Genomic DNA, 21,741 nt, shown 5'->3' with positions numbered 1-21,741 from the left:
TGAGGGTCCCAAAAGGTGAAGAAAAGTTTAATAGTATAGAAAACCTATTTGATAAAATAATAGCTGAAAACTTCCCAAGACTAGCAAGAAATTTAGATATCCAGATAACTAAAAGATCCCAAAAGAAATACAACCCAAAAAGTTCTCATCTCCCACCACATTATAGTCAAACTGTCAAAAGTCAAAGATAGGTCGGGCGCAGTGGTTCATGCCTGTAATCCCAGCACTTTGGGAGGCCGAAGTGGGCAGATCACCTGCAGTCAGGAGTTCAAGACCAGCATGGCCAACATGGCGAAAATCCAAAATACAAAATTTAGCTGGGTGTGGCGGCATGCGCCTGTGGTCCCAGTTATTCAGGAGGCTGAGGCACGAGAATCAATTGAACCCAGGAGGCAGAGGTTGCAGTGAGCTGAGATTGCACCATTACACTCCAGCCTGAGTGATGGAGCAAGACTCTATCTCAAATAAATAAATAAACAAAAACTCAAAGATGAATAATTCTAAAAACAAGAGAGAAGTGGTCATATATAAGTGAATTCCTATTAGAGACTAACAATGAATTTTTAACAGAAATCTTACAGGCCAGGAGAGAAAGGGATTATATATTCCGGGAGACAGGAATACCCAGAAAAGCTATGCTTCAAAAATGAAACAGAAATAAAAACATTTCCAAGCCAAAAAAAAAACGAAAGAAAGAAAAAGAAAGCAGGCAATTCATCACCACTAGACCTGCCCTACAAGAATTGCTTGGTGATTCTTTCACCTCAAAGTGAAGGGATGATATCTACCATCATGAAAATGCATGATAAAACTAACCAGTAGAGCAAAGATACAAATAATGAAGAAAAAGGACTCAAATGTTACCACACCAGAAAATCAAACCATTAAGATAAATAATAAGAGAGAAATAAGAGAACAAAAGAAACACAACCAGAAGACAATTGACAAAATGACAGAAATAAGTCCTCACATATCGACACTAACCTTGAATGTAAACTGATTAAAATTTCCCATTAAAAGATATTGATCCACCGAATGAATAAGAAACCATATAACAACTATATGCTACCCACAAGAAACTCAATTCATCTGTTGAGTTAAGATACATATAGACTAAAAGTAAAGGGATGGAAAAAGATATCCCACACAAAAGGAAACCAAAAGTGAGAAGGCTTTAAGTCAAAAACACTTAAAAGAAACAAAGGTCATTATACAATGATAAAAGGATCAATTCAGCAGGAGGACATAACATTTCTAAATATATATATGCACCCAACACTAGAGCATCAAGATTCATAAAGCAAATATTATTAGATCTAAATAGAGAGAGACACCAATACAATAAGAGTTGGAGACTTCAATGCCACACTCTCAACATAAGACCGATCATCTAGACAAAATATTGAAGAGGAGGAAATCTTCCTAACGCATTATATGAAGCCAGCATTACTCTGATATCAAAACCAGGCAAGGACACAACAACAAAAAGAAAATTACAGGCCAATATTCCTGATGAACAGGCACAAAAATCCTCAACAATACAGTAGTAAACCAAATCCAAAAGTACTTAAAGATAATACACGATAATCAAGTGGATTATCGTAGGGATATAAGCATGGTTCAACATATGCAAATCAATCAATGTGATATAAAACATCAACAGAGTGAAGGATAAAAACTATATTATCCTACCAATTAATTCAGGAAAAGCATGCAATAAAATTCAACACCCATTCATGATAAAAACGTTCAACAAACTAAGCATAGAAGGAACATATCGGAATATAATAAAGGTCATCCATGACAAACCCACAGCTATCATACTGAATGGGAAAAACCTGAAAGCCTTTCTTCTAAGAACTAGAACAAGACAAGGATGCTCTTTCACCACTCCTATTCAACATAGTATTAGAGGTCCCAGCTAGAGCAATGAGGCAAGAGAAAGAAACAAAAGGCATCCAGACTGGAAAAGGGAAAGTCAAATTGTCCCTCTTTGCAGATTACATGATCTTATATTTAGAAACTTCAGCAAAGTCTCAGGATACAAAATTAATGTGCAAAGATCACAAGCATTCTTATACACCAGTAACAGACAAACAGAGAGCCAAATCATGAATGAACTTCCATTCACAATTGCTTCAAAGAGAATAAAATACCTAGGAATCCAACTTACAAGGGATGTAAGGGACCTCTTCAAGGAGAACTACAAACCACTGCTCAGTGAAATAAAAGAGGACACAAACAAATGGAAGAACATACCATGCTCATGGATAGGAAGAATCAATATCGTGAAAATGGCCATACTGCCCAAGGTAATTTATAGATTCAATGCCATCCCCATCAAGCTACCAATGAGTTTCTTCACAGAATTGGAAAAAACTGCTTTAAAGTTCATATGGAACCAAAAAAGAGCCCGCATCTCCAAGACAATCCTAGGTCAAAAGAACAAAGCTGGAGGCATCACGCTACCTGACTTCAAACTATACTACAAGGCTACAGTAACCAAAACAGCATGGTACTGGTACCAACACAGAGATATAGACCAATGGAACAGAACAGAGTCCTCAGAAATAATACTACACATCTACAGCCATCTGATCTTTGACAAACCTGAGAAAAACAAGAAATGGGGAAAGGATTCCCTATTTAATAAATGGTGCTGGGAAAATTGGCTAGCCATAAGTAGAAAGCTGAAACTGGATCCTTTCCTTACTCCTTACACGAATTAATTCAAGATGGATTAGAGACTTAAATGTTAGCCCTAATACCATAAAAACCCTAGAGGAAAACCTAGGTAGTACCATTCAGGACATAGGCATGGGCAAAGACTTCATGTCTAAAACACCAAAAGCAATGGCAGCAAAAGCCAAAATTGACAAATGGGATCTAATTAAACTAAAAAGCTTCTGCACAGCAAAAGAAACTACCATCAGAGTGAACAGGCAACCTACAGAATGGGAGAAAATTTTTGCAATCTACTCATCTGACAAAGGGCTAATATCCAGAACCTACAAAGAACTCCAACAAATTTACAAGAAAAAAACAAACAACCCCATCAAAAAGTGGGCAAAGGATATGAACAGACATTTCTCAAAAGAAGACATGCATACAGCCAACAGACACATGAAAAAATGCTCATCATCACTGGCCATCAGAGAAATGCAAATCAAAACCACAATGAGATACCATCTCACACCAGTTAGAATGGTGATCATCAAAAAGTCAGGAAACAACAGATGCTGGAGAGGATGTGGAGAAATAGGAACACTTTTACACTGTGGTGGGATTGTAAACTAGTCCAACCATTATGGAAAACAGTATAGCGATTCCTCAAGGATCTAGAACTAGATGTACCATATGACCCAGCCATCCCATTACTGGGGATATACCCAAAGGTTTATAAATCATGCTGCTATAAAGACACATGCACACGTATGTTCATTGCGGCACTATTCACAATAGCAAAGACTTGGAATCAACCCAAATGTCCATCAGTGACAGACTGGATTAAGAAAATGTGGCACATATACACCATGGAATACTATGCAGCCATAAAAAAGGATGAGTTTGTGTCCTTTGTAGGGACATGGATGCAGCTGGAAACCATCATTCTTAGCAAACTATCACAAGAACAGAAAACCAAACACTGCATGTTCTCACTCATAGGTGGGAACTGAACAATGAGATCACTTGGACTCGGGAAGGGGGACATCACACTCCGTGGCCTATCATGGGGAGGGGGGAGGGATTGCATTGGGAATTATACCTGATGTAAATGACGAGTTGTTGGGTGCTGACGAGTTGATGGGTGCAGCACAGCAACATGGCACAAGTATACATATGTAACAAACCTGCACGTTATGCACATGTACCCTAGAACTTAAAGTATAATCATAATAATAATAAAAAAAAAAAAAAGAAAAAAAAAGAAAATCCTAGACTCGGCCGGGCGCGGTGGCTCAAGCCTGTAATCCCAGCACTTTGGGAGGCCGAGATGGGCGGATCACGAGGTCAGGAGATCAAGACCATCCTGGCTAACACGGTGAAACCCCATCTCTACTAAAAAAATACAAAAAATTAGGCGGGCGCCTGTAGTCCCAGCTACTCCGGAGGCTGAGGCAGCGTAAACCCGGGAGGGGGAGCTTGCAGTGAGCTGAGATCCGGCCAATGCACTCCAGCCCGGGCGACAGAGCGAGTCTCCGTCTCAAAAAAAAAAAAAAAAAAAAATCCTAGACTCCACAAAAAAAAAAAAAAAAAAAAAAAAACCTCTTAGATTTGATAAGTTCAGTAAAGTTGCAGGACAGAAAGTTAACAAACATCAGTAGATTTTGTATACATCAATAATGAACTATCTGAAAAACAAATCAAGAAAGCAATACCATTATATACTTACAAAATATGAAAATAAAATACCTAGGAATAAATGTAACTAAGGAGGTGAAAGGCCTCTACAAGGGAAACTACAAATCTTTGATAAAAGAAATTGAAGAAGATACAAATGGAAAGACATCCAATGCTCCTGGATTAGAATAATGAGTATTGTTAAAATAATCATACTACCCAAAGCAATCTACAGAGTCAATGTAATCCCTATCAATCAATTTTTCACAGACATAGAAAAACAAGCCTAAAATTTGTATGGAACCAATAAAGAGCCCAAGTAGCCAAAGCAATCCTGAGCAAAAAGAACAAAGCTGGAGGTATCACACTACCCAACTTCAAAATATATTACAAGGCTATAATAACCAAACAGCATGATATTGATACAACAACAGGGACATGGACCAATGGAACAGAATGAGAACCCAGAAGTAAACCCATATATTTACAGCCAACTGATTGTTGACAAAGGTGTCACAAATATATCTTGGGAAAAGGACACCTTCAATAAATGGTGCTGGGTACACTAGAAATCCATATGTGGAAGAATTAAACTAGACCACTACTTCTCACCATATACAAAAATCAACTCAAGGCCGGGCGCGGTGGCTCAAGCCTGTAATCCCAGCACTTTGGGAGGCCGAGACGGGCGGATCACGAGGTCAGGAAATCGAGACCATCCTGGCTAACACAGTGAAACCCCGTTTCTACTAAAAAATACAAAAAAATAGCCGGGCGAGGTGGCGGGCGCCTGTAGTCCCAGCTACTCGGGAGGCTGAGGCAGGAGAATGGCGCAAACCCGGGAGGCGGAGCTTGCAGTGAGCTGAGATCCAGCCACTGCACTCCAGCCTGGGCGACGGAGCCAGACTCCGTCTCAAAAAAAAAAAACAAAGAAAAACAAAAAAAAAAATCAACTCAAAATATTAAAGACTTAAATGTATAGCTTGAAACAATAAAACTATTAGAAGAAAATACAGAAGAAACACTCCAGGACAATGGTCTAGGCAAAGATTTTATGACTTAGACTTCAAAAGCAGAGACAAGAAGAAAAAAATAGATAAGTGGGACTATATTAAACTAAAAAGCTTCTTCACAGTAAAGGAAACAATCATCAGCGTGAAGAGACAACCTGTTGAATGAAAGAAAATATTTGCAAATTATTAATCTGACAAAGGACTAGTATCCAGCATATACAAGAAACTCAAATGAAACAGGAAAAAAACAATCCCATTAAAAAGTGGGCAAAGGATATAGACACTTCTCAAAAGAAGACATACAAATGACCAAAACGTATATTTAAAAAAATGCTCAACATCACTAGTAATTAGGGAAATGCAAATCAAAATCACAATAAGGTATCATCTTATTTCAGTTAGAATGGCTATTATCAAAAAACAAAAAAATAACAAATGTTGGTAAGGACATGGAGAAAAGAGAACTCTCATACACTGTTGGTGAGACTGTAAATTAATATTGTCATTATGGAAAAGAATGTGGAGACATCTCAAAAAACTAAAAGTAGAATGGCGGTATGATCCAGCAACCTCACTACTGGCTATTTATCCAAAGAAAATGAAAACAGTCAATCAAAACAATATATGCACCCCCATGTTTATCACAGCACTATTCACAATAGCAAAGATATGGAATCAACCTAAGCATACTTCGATAGATGAACGGATAACAAAAAATGTTAAATTTACAAAAGAGAGTATTATCTAACCATTAAAAAATAAAATCGTGTCATTTGCAGCAACATGGATGGAACAGGAAGTGAAATAAGCCAGATACAGAAAGACAAATAGCTCGTGTACTCACTTACATGTGGGAGCTAAAAAAGTTGATCTCCAGAGGGTAGAGTAGAATGATAGTTACCAGAAGCTGAGGAGGATGTAGATATGTGTGCAGGGGGGAAGGGAGGGGGTGTGAAGGGAGATCTAATGGGTACAAATATATAATAAATAGAATGAATAAGTTCTAATGTTTGATAGTAGAGTACGGTGCTATAGTTAACAAAAATGTGTTGTACATTTCAAAATAGCTAAAGATGAGGACTTAAAATGTTCTCAACACATAGAAATGATCAATGGTTGTGGTGATGGATATCCTAAATACCCTGACTTGATTATTACACATTCCATGCATGCAACAACATATCACATGTATCCCATTAATATGTACAATATTAAATAATATGTATCAATAAAAAATTTTTTTTTAAAACAGAACAAAATATGAGACAACAGTTTTCAGTCAGGGGAGACCAGGTGAGCAAGATAATGATCCCTGAGAGACAGAAAACAAATGAGGAGAACTCTGTGATTGTTCCTAGGTTATTGTCTGGAGACAATATTCAAGCCACAGAACACGGAAAGGGAACCCAATCAGAGCCCAACTGACTCCCTTTGTTGAGGAAACAGCTGGGGATCCAGGGAGATTGCAGAGGATAGAGTTTAAAAGTTAGAGTACCATAAAGGAGAGTGTTTCAGAGAGTAAGACCTCCAGAGAGCCACAGAGTGTTCTTCTCAAGTGTTCAACTAAATACTAACCGGCACATGCATGTGAAGTAACTGCCAAAGGCTGTGAAAAGAACCACCCAAGGTGAGAAAAACAGAACTATCTCAGGAGCTCACTAGGGCTGGAAAATTTTGTTTCCACCCTCTAGAGTGGAAAATTTCATAATTCAAGGGGAATCAAGAAAGTATTCAGAAGGGTATTGCCTCAGCAGTTGAGCAAAATTAGCTATAAACTGAATGCTTACTGTTCTGCTTAACAAAATTTAAAAGCAAGCCTCAATGAGATCATAGTGTTTCCAAGTACCTGAACGATTTACAGGATGATGTGCAGGAAAATAAAAATATCCAGCAGTTATAAAGATAAAAATTCACAATGTATAGAATCCAACAAAATTACGAGAAATGCAAAAAAGAGAAAATCTATAATGAGAAGCAAAATCAATTATTTAAAAACAGATCAAGAAATGACAAAAATAATGGAATTCATAAACAAGGACATTAAAAGTTATATTTCCTGTATTCAAGAAGACAGGAAATACTGAACATGCTTAATAGATACATGGAAGATAAAAAAGAAAAGCTAAATCAAAGTTCTAGAGGTGAAAATTACACTGGATAGGATTACCAGCAGATAAGACCACATGGAAGATACAATTAGGGATTTTGAAGATATAGTAATATAATCTACATAAAATAAAGCAATGAGAGAAAAAAGACTGGAAAAACAGCACTGGAAAAAACAGTAAACTGAGATTTCAAGTAGACTAATTACCAATCTGAGTCCCCCAAGGAAAAGGAAAGGAGTCAGAAACAATATTTGAAGAAATAATGGCTATAAAAATTTCAAATTTGATAAAAATAATAAGTACGCAAATCCAAGATCAACAAAACCCAAACACAAGAACTAGAAAGAAAATTAATATCTTAAAGAATAGAAATCAATGTTTAAAAAATCATGATAGAAAAATCATAAAAAAGATAAAAACTATATTATATGTACAGATATTAAGATAATGACAGCAAACTTTCAGTTGGAAACTACACCAAGTCAAAAGACATCTTTCAAAAACAGAAGCAAAATAAAGATTTGCAAATATACAAAGATTAGAGCATTAATCACCAGCAGATCTATGATATAAGAAATGTTAAGTCTTTCAAACAGAAAATGACACCAGATGGAAATCTAGATCTACACAAAATAATGCAGACCACTAAAAATAATAACTGTGCTTAAATATAAGAAACATATTTTCTTATTTAGCTTTCTTTAAAACAAAACAACAATGCATTATGGGGTTTATAACATACATATAAATAAATGTGTGAATATAACACGAAGGCCAAAGGAGAGAAGAAATAAAAAGTATACTACTTTAAGATTCTTATACTATACTTCATGCTATAACTTGAAGATAATCTGTGATACATTAACATATATCCTATAAAGTCTAAAGCAATCAATAATAAAACAGAATTATAGCTAATAAACAAAAAAAGAGATCAAAAGAAGTCATAAAAATATTTAAATCAAATAAAAGTAGAAAAAGAACCAAAGTGACAGATAAAATACAAATAGCAAGAGGACAGACTTAAACCCAAACATATACATTATCATATTAAATGTAAACCATATTCTTAGCCACAGTACCAGTCTCAATAAATTTGTAATGATCAAATCATACAAAGTATGTTCCTTGTCCACAAAGGAATTAATTCAAAAAGATAATGGGAAAGTCTTAGTTTCTGGGAACCAAACACCAAATCTCTAAATAACTTACAGATTGAAAAAGAAATCCAAAGAAAGATTAGAATGTATTTTGATCTAGGCTGGGCATGGTGTCTCAAGCCTATAATCCCAGCACTTTGGGAGGCTGAGGCAGGTGGATCACTTGAGGTCAGGAGTTCGAGACCAATCTCTACTAAATCCCAACTCTACTAAAAATATTTTTTTAAATTAGCCAGGTGTGGTGGCAGGTGCCTGTAATCCCAGCTACTTAAGAGGTTGAGGCAGGAGAATCACCTGAACCTAGGGGGCAGAGGTTGCAGCGAGCCAACATCACACTACTGTACTCCAGTCTCAGCAACAGAGCGAGACATCGTCTCAAAAAAAAAAAAAAAAAAACTATTTTGATCTGAATAAAAATGAAAACATAGTATTTCAAAATTTGTAAGATACAGCAGAAACAGCAGTTAGTAGAAAATGTGTAGCCCTAAAATATGTATATTAGTAAAGAAGAATGGTTTCAAATCAATGACCTTACCTCTTAACTTAAAAAAACTAGAAAATGCAGAGAAAATTAAATGCAAAATAAGCAGACAAAAGGAAATAAATAGAAAAGCAAAATTCAATTTTTAAAAATAGAAAAATAAAAGAATTGTGAAACTAAAAGATAATTCTGTGAGAACATAAAAATGTTCTGTGAGAACATAATTTTCTGACTATTCTGATATTGCTGTAATCAGAATAGTCAGAAAAAAATAGAGAATAACTAGGGAAAAATAATCTCATTAATGAGAGAGAAGACAGTGCTACAGATGGCAAAGATTTCAAACAAATAATAAGAGAATGTTATGAACAACCTTATGTCAATAAATTCTACAAGGTAGACAAAATAAATACATTCTTTGTATAACACAAACTACCAAAGCTCACTCAATAACAAATAATCTGATTGACGAGCCCTGAGTTTAGTAAAAACTTAAAACTGTAATAAAAATCCTTCCTACAAAAAAGAACACCAGTACTCACATGGCTTCACTGATTAACTTTACAATTTAAGTTAGAAATTACAATCATGTATCACTTTACAACAAGGATACATTTTGATAAATGTGTCGTTAGGCAATTTTGTCATTGTGGCAACATCATAGAATGTACTTACACAAACCTAGATGGGATAGCCCATTACACACCGAGACTATACAGTATGGCCTAATGTTCCTAGGCTACAAACTATAATTGCCTACAGCACAATATTGTAGGCAAGTGTAACACGATATTTGTGTATCTAAACATAGAAAAGGTATAGTAAAAAAATACAGCATAAAAAATTTTTTAAAGGCACATCTGCAAAGGACACTTACCATGAATGGAGCTTGCAGGATGAAAGTTGTTTTGGGTAAGTCAGTGAGTGAGTGGTAAGTGAATGTGAAGGCCTAGAACATTACTATACACTACTGTAGACTTTATAAACACTCTACACTTACGCTTCACTAAATTTATTTTTTAAAATTTCTTTCATCAATAATAAATTAATCTTATCTTACTGTAGCTTTATGTTTTAATTTTTTTTGACTCTTGTAACAACTTAGCTTAAAACAAACACATTGTACAGCTGTAAAAAATTTTTTCTTTTACAGCCTTATTCTATAAGCTTTTTTCTATTTAAAAAATGTTTTCCTTACTTTTAACCTTTTTTGTTAAAAACTAGGACATAAACATACATTAGCCTAGGTCCATACAGGGTCAGGATCATCAATATCACTGTCTTTCACTTCCCCATCTTGTCCCACTGGAAGGTCTTCAGGGGCACTGATTCGCAGGGAACTGTCATTTCTTATGATAACAATGCCTTCTTCTGGAATATCTCCTGAAGGACCTGCCTGAGCCTGTTTTACAATTAACTTTTTTTTTTTAATAAGTAGAAAGAGCACACTCTAAAATAACAATAGTACAATAAATACATAAACCATTAACAAGTCATTTATTACCATTATCAATTATTATATATTATACATAATTGTATATGCTCTGCTTTTATATGACTGGCAGGTTTGTTAATACCAGCATCACCACAAACACATGAGTAATGAGTTGTACTACTACATTACAACAGCTACGATGTCACTAAATGGTAGGAATTTTTCAGCTCCATTATAATCTTATGGGACCATATATGCTGTTCATTGTTGACTGGAACATTGTTATGCAGCACATAACTGTGTATGCTTTCTATACAAATTCTTCCAGAAAAGTAAACACGATGGAATACTTCCCAGCTCATTCTATGACACTGGCATTATGCTGATCAAAAACAGACTAAGATATTATAAGAAAAGAAACCTACAAAATAATATTCCTCATGAAGACTGATGAATTTCCTAACAAAATGTGACCAAATCAAAACCAAGAATACATAACAAGAGTAACATATTGCAAAAGGTGAGATTTATCCCAGGAATATAAGGTTAGTTTAACTTAGAAAAAGAAAAAAAAAAAAAAAAGCCTGATGTGGCGCAGGACCTTCCGGGATGACAGAGTGAGCAATTTGGCAAATACTCTCCCACAAAATGCAATGTTAAAACCAGACAAAATGTGCAAAAACAACCATTTCAGAATGTGTGAAGTAACCAAAGGCACACAAAGTACTGAGAAGCAGTACTTCAAGAAAACTACTGAGCCTTAGTAGAAATAGTAAGTGTCCATAGAGTTTTAGCCTGGAGCTGTCCCTTCCCTCCACCAGCTACACTAAACATGAAAAAAAGAGAGAGGGTGCATATCTAGAATTAAAGAAGTGATATAATCACCAACCTTACAGAAACTAAAAGGATTTCAAGGGTATACTATAAATAACTTCATGCTAACAAATCATGCAACTCAGATGAAATGGACAAATTCCTAGAAAAACACAAATTACCACAACTGACACAAGAACAAACTAGAAAATCTGAACAGACCATAACAAGTAAAGAAAATGAACTAGTAATTAAATGTTCTCACTAAAAAAAGTCCACGTGCAGATGGCTTCACTGGTGAATTCTAAGAAAAACTTAGAAAATAAATAATACCAATCCTCTACAAATTCTTACATAAAACAGGAGGAAACACTTTCAACTTATTCTATGAGGCCAGTATTACCCTGATACCAAAGTCAAACAATCACAAAGAAATAAAAAATTCAGACAAATATTCTTCATAAATATAGACACAAAAACCATTAATAAAATATTAGCAAACCAAATACAACAACATATGGAGAACATTATACACCAAGCAGTTTTTACCCCATCAATACAAGGTGGTTTGACACCTAAAAATAAATTATTATATATTAACAGGTTAAAGGAAAAAAAACAACATCATAATTTCAAGAGACATGGAAGGAGCGCTTGACAAAATTCATGATAAAAACTCAATGCTCTAGAAACAGAAGAGAATTTTCACAACCTGATAAAGGACGCTTACAAAAACACCTAGAGCTAACATCATACTTACTGGTGAAAGACTGAATGCTTTTTCCCTAAAACTGAGAAGAATAAGCACATCTCCTCTTGCCACTGCTATTCAGCATTGTACTAGAGGTTCTAGTTAGCGAAGTTAAGCAAGAAAGGGAAGTCAAAATTGCTCCCTGGCCTTTTGGCTAAGATCACGTTCAAAACGAAAAAAAAAAAAAAAGGAAGAAGAAGGAGGCATCCAGATTGAAAAGAGAGAGGTAAAAATATCTTTACTTAGGGACAATATATTCCACCATTATTTAAAAAAAAAACCCTACTCAACTATTACTAGAACTAATAATGAATTTGTCAAGGTCAAAAGATATGAGAGTCATATACAAAAATCAATTGTATTTATATACACTACCAATGAATAATCCAAAATGAAATTGGGAAAGTAATTCCACTTACAATAGCATAAAAAGAATAAAATACTAGGAAGAAAGAAACAAGACTTATATCCTGAAAACCATAATACATTATTGAAGAAATTAAAAAAGAGGAAAGAGGAAAAACATTTTATGCTTGTGGACTGGCAAACTCACTATGCTATAGATAGATAGCAATTCTATCAAAATTAATCTATAAATTCAACATAATCTCTTAAAATCCAAATAGATTTGGTTTCTGGTTTTTGGTTTTGTTGCAGAAACTGACCAGCAGATCCTAAAATTTATATGGAAATGCAAAGGATTAAGAAGAGCCAAAACATTTTTGAAAAAAAAATGGACTAATACACTTCTTTGATTTCAAAATTAGCAATAAAGCTACAGTAACCAAGACAGTTTGTTACTAACATAATCAACAGAACAGAATTGAGATTCCAGAAAAAAAAAAATCCTTATATTTACAGTCAATTGATTTCTGACAAAGGTGCCAAAGCAATTAAGCAAGGAAAGAATATTCTTTTCCACAAATGTAAATAATGGATTCAGACCCTTACCACACCCAACACATAAAAACTAACTCAAAATGAAACACAGACCTACATATAAGATCTAAAAGTATAAAACAGAAGAAAATCTTCATGACCTTGGGTTAGGCAAAGATTTGTTGGTTTTGACACCATAAGCACAATTAATAAATGAAAAAATTAGTAAGTCGGACTTCATCAAATTAAGCCTTTTGCACTTCAAAAAGGTACCAGTAATAAAATGAAAAGGGTAAACATTTCACCAAAGAGTCACAAATGGCTAACACGCACATGAAAAGATGCCAAAATCATTAGTCATTAGGGAAATGCAAACTAAAAACATGAGATACTACTACACACTGACTAGAATGGGTTAAATTTTAAAAGACTGACTGTACCAAGTGTTGGCAAGGATGTGTTGCAATGTTCACACATTGTTGATGGGAACATAAAATGATACAAATACCACTGGAAAATAGTTCGGTAGTTTTTGTAAAACTTAAACATGCAGCTAACACATGATCCAGTCATTTCACTTGCACCCAGGAGAAATGAAGACTTATACATGAACTGTCACAGCAGGTATATTTGGAATAGCCAAAAACTGGGGAGAAACACCAAATGCCCATGAACAGGTAAATGAATACGTTGTGCTATGTCCATACAATGAAATACTACTCTGCAATAAAAAGGAATGAACTATAGATATGGGCAACAACCAACATAGATGAATTTCAAAATAATTACGCTGAGACAGCAACACAAAGCAGATCAGTGGTTGCTTCGGGATAGGTGTAAAGGACGTGAAGCAATAGAGAGAAGGGATTACCAAGGTACCCAAATAAACTACCAGGCATAATAAATGTGTTCATGTGTCATTATCTTTGACATTGTCAAAATTTATTAAAGTGCATATATTCATTATCATAGTTAAATAAGTTTAGTTTATGTCAATTGTACATTCATAAAACTGTTTTTAAAAAATGTATCTCAGAACAAAAAAGAACTATTATGTGGCATTACAACTCTCCAGGCAAGAAAGAATGATGTCATAGACTGGGATGGAACCCACAGAAACAGAAATGTAAGTAGATAATTTTAAAGTTTATTAAAATACAGAATTGACAACACCTTTTTGGTGAAATGGATATTGAGAGTTGAAGGAAAGGAAGGAATCAAGGACAACTTTTATTTTGGCTTTGGCAACTGAGTGAATAGTGGTGCCATTTACTAAAATAAGGAAACTAGGATAGTATGACAGATTCAAGGTTTCTCATCACATCACCAGGAGTGGGTCAAACTGGTTTTACAAGCTTAATAGATTTTAAAACAACAAACTAGGGTTCACAGAATTCCCTATTACCCAGTTTCACTTTCTGCAGTTTCTGCTTTCTGTGGTCTACAACCCACAGTCAATTATAGTCCAAAAATAGGTAAGTACAGTTTATATAGTAAGATACTTTGAGACCAAGAGAAGAGACCACACTCTTATAACTTTTAACAGTATATCATTATAATTGTTCTATTATTAGTTATTGTTGTTAATCTATTACTGTCCCTAACATAAATTAAACTTTACCGTAGGTATGTATGCATACAAAAAAACATAGCATATATAGGATTTGGCACTGTCTGCAATTTCGGGATTGCACTGGGCGTTTTGGAACGTATCTCCTGTGGATAAGGTGGCACTACTGTACTGTATCTACAGACATCTAGAAAATAAAAGTGGGATTCTATTCAACTACCACAAATGTGAAAAAGAAATCACGATTTTTGCAGAAAAAGAAAACAGTAATTCATGGAGATTACAAAATGTGCAAAATACCTTTGTCCAAAATAATTTTAAAACTAAATAAATGACTCTGGGAGGCTAAGTGGGCAGATCACTTGAGGCCAGAAGATTGAGACCAGCCTGGACAACATGGTGAAACCCCATCTCTACTAAAAATTCAAAAATTAGCCAACTGGCTGTGGTGACACACACCTGTAATCCCAGCTACTATGGTGCTAAGGCACAAGAATCACTTGAACTTAGGAGGCGTAGGTTGCAGTGAGCTGAGATAATTGTGCCACTGCACTCCAGCCTGGGTGAAAGAGTGAGACTTCTCAAAAAATAGAAAATAAACTTAAACAAATTAAAGGTAGATGTTCATGTTATAAAATAATTACTTACACTATTTTAATTTAATAATACATTTTACTTTGTGATTTTTTTTCTAGAAGTATTACTTAGGACTGTTTATATTTTTAACTAAAAATATTTGTGTCCATTAAAATCAAATCGCTAAGTGAAAGTACAGAATGCTACAGCTTCTTTATTTCCTTCAGCATCTTTGCTTACCTGTTTAATCTTTCAAATAATGTCCCAAATTGTGTAGTTTTATGTGATGGACTGAGAACATCTTGACTTTTATTTAACTTGGAAAGCAAGGAATCAGAACAGTTAACATTACTGAGCTGAAAAAAAAAATTGAAGAAACTGCCAAAATAGTAAATGTACATATATAAAATTTAAATTATTTACCATAAAATGTCATGTAAATGAACTGCATTTATATTTTAAAATTGTAAAAATAGTCCAAAAGAAAGTAATTTTACTACTTATTGAAAACAAAATAAATACTTTCCTAACAAAAAAAGTCAATACCAGTATTTGAGTCATTGTTAAAATAACAGAGTTGATACTACGGTAAGCTAACCATTTTCTCCAAATTGAAAAATAAAAATAAAAGAAAAAAAAACACCCAGAACACGAGGATCTTGAATAACTGTAAGTTAAATTTCTCTGACAGAAAATAATAATGTGTCCCAAGACAAGAGCTATAATTATCTCAGTTCTTCCATTTATTGAGTAACTTTAGATTGCTACTTTAATTTTTCTGAATATCAACATTATTCAGTTCAAAAGGGGGATAGTGTGTGAAGACTATTGTGAAAAGAATATAATCAATTTGTTAATGTGGAACGTACTCTATAAATGTAACTTACTATATTGGCCCAACACTAATCTGTTCAACAATGATTTTTATCTGTCATACATTTGATTTATAACTCATGAAACATAAATGAGAAGTCCAAACACAACCAATGACAGAATTGTCAGGAAAAAAAAAAAAAAAAAAAAAAAAGAGAGAGAGAGTCAAAAAAAGACACTGAAAGTCTTTGGGGGGAAAAAATGTACTAAAGTCAGAGAGAGCTTACACTAATGTCTCAGCTAACTAATACATCTGAGAGACAGTGACAGAGGTGCAAAACATTATCCCTTAAAATAAGAAAGAAATCAAAAGAGAAGAGAATATAGTATTTCATATTCAACAAATACTACTTAACTAAGGATCAGGAAACCCCAAGCCACTTTTTCTTCTAACTTGTTTTTCAACCCATTTTCTTTTGTATTTTATAATTTCATTGTAATTATTTTCACTTTTTTCGAAATTCCTCAAAGTACACTATTAAGTACTTCCCTAGTATTTCATGATGTGACACTATGATTGAAAAGGGACATTTTCTCTTTCCAGTCTTTTACCATGTTAAGTATAACATTATTTACCTCTCTGAGCTCATCATTAACCTGCAGTGTATAATATGTATAGGCAAGAAAGTTAAGTAGAGATTGCACAGATGTTTTATCCTTTATCTTTAAACTATTTAATAGAGCAAGGATGAGTTATAAGCTGATCTAGAATGCAGGTTTTTGTCTTACGAAATACAAACTGAATGGGTAATAGAATGTCTTTCATTGCATCATTCGAAAAGTATTGGGCCTTTATAATAAGGCTAGCATGGGTCACAGAAATGTAATACTTCATTTTCCCTTATCTGGGAAGTCTTTAATAAAAACTTTAACAAAATGGAATTATATATAACTATCATATGGCATATATATAACTGATATGCTATAATACATAGCTATAACTATAATATAATTTCTAAAATTTAGAACTATAAATTAATTATAAATTGATTTATAAATATATAAATATGTCATAAAACCACTGCATGCTAAAAATAAGATAAATTCAAAACTAAGTATTCCTATTAACAAGACATAGTGTTTACATAAGCATTTTCCTAATTACCATTTAATTAAATTTCATTTTTAGTAGATTATTTCCTGGTATGCTTTATGACAGATGTATTTTAGAATTTTAATATTTATATATTTTATATTTTTAACTTTAGAGCACACAATGATTGAACAACATTTTAGCACTACATATCTCTACATATTTGTATAGTGTTGATCAAAAAACAAACATAAAAACTTGTCATCTTTCAAATTATAAAGAATCAAGCCATCACATTTCACACTTTAAGACTACTATGACATCTCTGAAACTATATATTGCTTTCACAGGACACTTTCCATATCATGCATATTGGGTCATCATGACATCACCAACTAATCAATTACAGTGATTATAAACATCAACTACTATATAACACACTGAACTACTTTCAATTCTACTATCAATAGTTTTCTAATAGAATGATAAATTCCAAGATTTTTTTAAAAAAATACCCCAGCTCTGGGATTCACAATCTTCTACACTGCAAAGAATTAAGTTTTTGATCTAAAGGGAATTATCCTTAATTTATCTCCTAATTTTTTTATATCTATAGCAATTCAAAATGTAAATATTTTAAATCTATAAAAAGAGAAAAAAAGAGTTTCATGAAAATACAATGATATAAAATGCTAAGAAGTAATGATTCAAAGGTACCTGGTCATTCTGCTTTTTTTCATATGCAAGTTTCTGAGGAGTAGGTGCTATTCCGGGTGTGAAATTTAGTTTTGAAATATGTCTGTTAGAAGCTAACTCCACTGAAAAAGATGTTGGAGTGAAACTGCAGTTCTCTATTTTGCTGAACTGAGGGTCAAGCGTACTATATGAGTCCATGCCTTGTGACTATAGGAAAGAAGATAAAATCATTTACATTACCAAAATATGTAAACTAGAGAAGAGAAAAGTCAAAACAGTGAAATTAAAATAAGTGAAAAGGGCAGGGGTTACAAAAGAAAAAGTCCTAAGGCAAGGCAACCCATCAGTAATTGACAGAATTTACTAGGAAGAGAGTGGTTATTAGCGAAGGCTATATACTCAAGAGCACCTTTCCCTCTGCCTACCCTACTCCTGCTCCTCTCCACCCTCCATTCCTGTAGACTACCTTCTAAAGACAGGAAATCTGAGTTTCATTAACCCATAATCCAGGTGACAAGATTTCTAAGGGATTTTAGTATCATTGCCATTATCTTTCTGATCTAGCTTAACTCTGGCAATTCAAAGGAAAAAAAAAATGATAGCTAACAAAATGACATTAGATGTTAAAGTTTCAAGCTTTAATTATATTTAATTATAATCTATGCATTTTCTAATTGATTAAAATTTTATTTGCTAAGAAAATTATTTGCTATACTTTGAAAGAGAAATCATCTTGGGATCCACGTGAGAGTTGGACATCACAATTTGATATAAAGTAATCTGGTTACTATGTTTGAACAGATGAATTGCTCAATAATCACGTGAACCCCAAGTAAGAATCCCTAAGTGAATTGTCCTTGGCAGCTCATCAGTAACAAGCAGAATCAAATGTTATGCAAACATAGGCCTAGTCACATTACCAGTAGTCCAAAGGGATTCTCATAAGCAATCAATTAAAATATTCTCAAGGCATAGATTTCCCACCTGGAAAACTTTTAAAAGAATTAAAGACTCAAAATTTTCTTTAAAATAATTTTCTCCAGTATTCAGACATTTAGATCATTAGGCGGCATGTCACAATTGCTGAAATAACTTATAGAATTTTTTTTTTTAAATCTCACCTGGACTGGGCCAAGATCTTCCTTGCTACTTAGTCTTTGATAGTTTATGCTAATGAAAAGAAAAATTTAGGTTAAAAATATAAATGGAAATAAAATTGACTGTCCTTTCCTGTATTTAAAATTCATACTGCTCTACACAAAACACACAGAAACCTACATAAATCATTACAGGGTCATAATATTACTCAGTTTTATAAAAATTATATTAATACTAGAGATAGATATTTTTATGATAAGGTAAGTCAAACAAAGTGTACAAAATCTGGATCATTTGATAAAGGTCTTAATCATTGTATAATACTGTTAACAGCCAAACAAACAAAAACTGGAGGTAGAAGGTAAGTATTTTATACAGTTTCCAGTGAGTAAAAGTGTTGATAATAACCAGTTTAAACATTAATAATATAAATCCTAGCTAAAACCTACTTGGTTTCTGTATCATCAAGGCAGAGTTTAGAAGGTACACAGTGAGGCGATATTGGGAGTTCTAAATTATGCTTTCTTAGGGGCATTTTTATGCCTCTATTCATGTTCACATGGGTTGGTTTCCTCACAGTTTCTACAATAAAAAATATATAATTATAATTTTAAAATAAGAGTAATAAAATCTTGTAAAAGTACTGCTTAATATATAATGTTCATTACATAAATGTACATCTAAGAAATTTTACTAAAATATTTACATTCTGTCAGTGTTAATAAATCATTACATTATAAACAACTATCACAGAGACTTTAAAATATATTTTTCTTCATTATCTTATATACTCATTATAGGTGCCCTATTAATTTAGTTCTACTTTTTCTTCCACCAAGATTTCTCCGATCTCCAAACTATATTAGATACTATGTTATATATTCCCACTGTACTTTATATTTTCCCTTTCTTTGGTCAGTACTTTCACCCACTGTATTTTTGTGATACACCCACCCCAACTATATACATAGTTATAGTGTAGATTTTATATCTTCTTATAAAACCCTGCCTCAAGCCAGGCACAGTGGCTCATGTCTGTAATCCCAGTTACTAAGGAGGCTGCAGTTGGAGGATTGCTTGAGGCCAAGAGTTCAAGACCAGCTTGGGCAACACAGTGAAACCCTGTCTTTAAAAACAAAACAAAATAAAACTCTTGCCTCTCTGGATAAAATACGTGATTTGGCAGTAGCCATCTGACTAAAGATGAACCAATAATAGCATCCCATTCTTCTAGTTATAAATGAAATTGTTTCACTGTGAGATTGGTACCAGTAGCACAAGGCAACATTCTTACAGTGGAATTTTGAAATGTGGGACCAGAGAAACAATTCTCAGTATTTCCTTGGTGGCAAAACTAGAGGAGGTGAGTAATATTAGTTTCTTAAGGCCATGTTTTGAGCCTCAATGATGAAGACAGCCTGAGAAAATAAAGTTAGTAACTGAAGTGAAAAAGAATCTTGATAGTATCCAAGTTCCTGTTTCGAGTCATCTCTGAGGCCCACTGCACCATCACTCTTCCTGTTAAAGGAGTAAAAAGGTATCTGTTTTGAATTTCTGTCATTTGCAGCCACAAGTCCTGACTAATAAAGTTTGCTTTCTGTTTTATCCTCAGCACCCAATAGAGTACTTACAGTGGGTACCCAATAAAAATATGCTGAAGAAATAAATGAAAAGAAAGTGCAGGGGTTCAGGACATTATCCCCAAATAAGACATCCTGCTATTTAAGAAAATAGCAGAAGGAAGAAGGTTACTCTCAGCTTCCCCCTGAAGCAGGTCATAAAACCCTCATTTGAGAGGTGCTCTGGTTATACTTGGAAGAAAATAATATCCCTATCTCTGAAGACACAGGGTCACAAAGAAGAATCTGAGCAAAGAGGTCTTGCTAAGATCCCCTTAGTTTATTACTATTAGATCATTCTTTTAAAAATCCAATCATACTTCTTGAGGACTATCCACTTTTTCATCAAACCTGACAAGAAAAATACACAAGTTTAGCCATTTCTTCCAATCTTAAGATATTAACTTTTTTATCAAGGCTCTTGTGTCACAGAAAACTTACTATAAATCTGTATGTTTTTATCCTGTTAATCTGTCTTTTGTTATTGAAGCTTTAGCCATAAACCTAGCAATGGATGAGGAAATATATTTTTATTACCCTACGACTGGGAATAAATAAAGGTAAATACATCAAAGAGATTTACAACAAAAAGTTTTATTCTCAAAGTCCATGAACAATGTATTTATTCCTTCTAAAGTATAACTAAATTTACTTGTGTAAACTGTTATCTATGGAGGGAGGAAAAAAATGACGGAGAAAGGAAATGAAATATTAACAATACTCTGATGAATTTCTATCCCTTCCTGATAAATTGTCTTATTTTTATGCTCTCATTTTTAGCAGTTGTTTTAAAACTTAAATATCATACACAAGTTCCTCTGAGAGAGGAAAAATATACTCTAATTAAGCTTTTTATTTACTTGAAGAATCAAAATATATGACAAAACGGACTTTATTTTGCAGTATTAGACTGCTATGATTAACATCCCAGTAAAGTGTAATAAATAATTCAAGTGATGGCATAGGAAACTAGTCATTGAGGCAAGAATGTTTCCAGATCTTCCTTTCATACCTATCCTCTAAATATAAAGAATAGTTAATTTGTTGACATGTATTAACATTTATTCCCTGCTCTCTAGCTAAACTTTGGTAACTACCTACCTGTATAGAATAATATAACAACTGTACTATAATAAGTTTAATGACACCTAATAAATTAGTTTTATATAACACATACACAACATAAAAATAAAAATAAATGGATTAAGCAACAAAACATTTTAAGCAGATATTAACTAGGCATCTAATTTAAGAGAGCAACCAAATTTTAAAATTAATTTTCCACATGCTTTGAG

At 33.6% G+C, this 21,741-nt stretch overlaps 1 protein-coding gene across 2 annotated transcripts in view; it reads right to left on the bottom strand.

The window, feature by feature from the left end:
* The window catches only part of REDIC1 (regulator of DNA class I crossover intermediates 1), a 92,724-nt gene that overhangs the window by 51,046 nt on the left and 19,937 nt on the right, over positions 1 to 21,741 (bottom strand). For both annotated transcript variants that reach the window (XM_005570577.5, XM_074006598.1), the window contains exons 4-7: positions 19,277 to 19,409; positions 18,851 to 18,899; positions 17,751 to 17,936; positions 15,368 to 15,483 (exon numbers count right to left, since the gene is read on the bottom strand). In XM_005570577.5, coding sequence (XP_005570634.3) covers positions 15,368 to 15,483; positions 17,751 to 17,936; positions 18,851 to 18,899; positions 19,277 to 19,409 — 484 coding nt within the window. The remainder of the gene's footprint in view (positions 1 to 15,367; positions 15,484 to 17,750; positions 17,937 to 18,850; positions 18,900 to 19,276; positions 19,410 to 21,741) is intronic.

The sequence above is a fragment of the Macaca fascicularis genome, chromosome 11, assembly GCF_037993035.2.
Source record: "Macaca fascicularis isolate 582-1 chromosome 11, T2T-MFA8v1.1".
Taxonomy (NCBI): domain Eukaryota; kingdom Metazoa; phylum Chordata; class Mammalia; order Primates; family Cercopithecidae; genus Macaca; species Macaca fascicularis.
The sequence above is the reverse complement of the archived record's forward strand: the minus strand, read 5'-3'. Positions and strand labels throughout refer to the sequence as shown.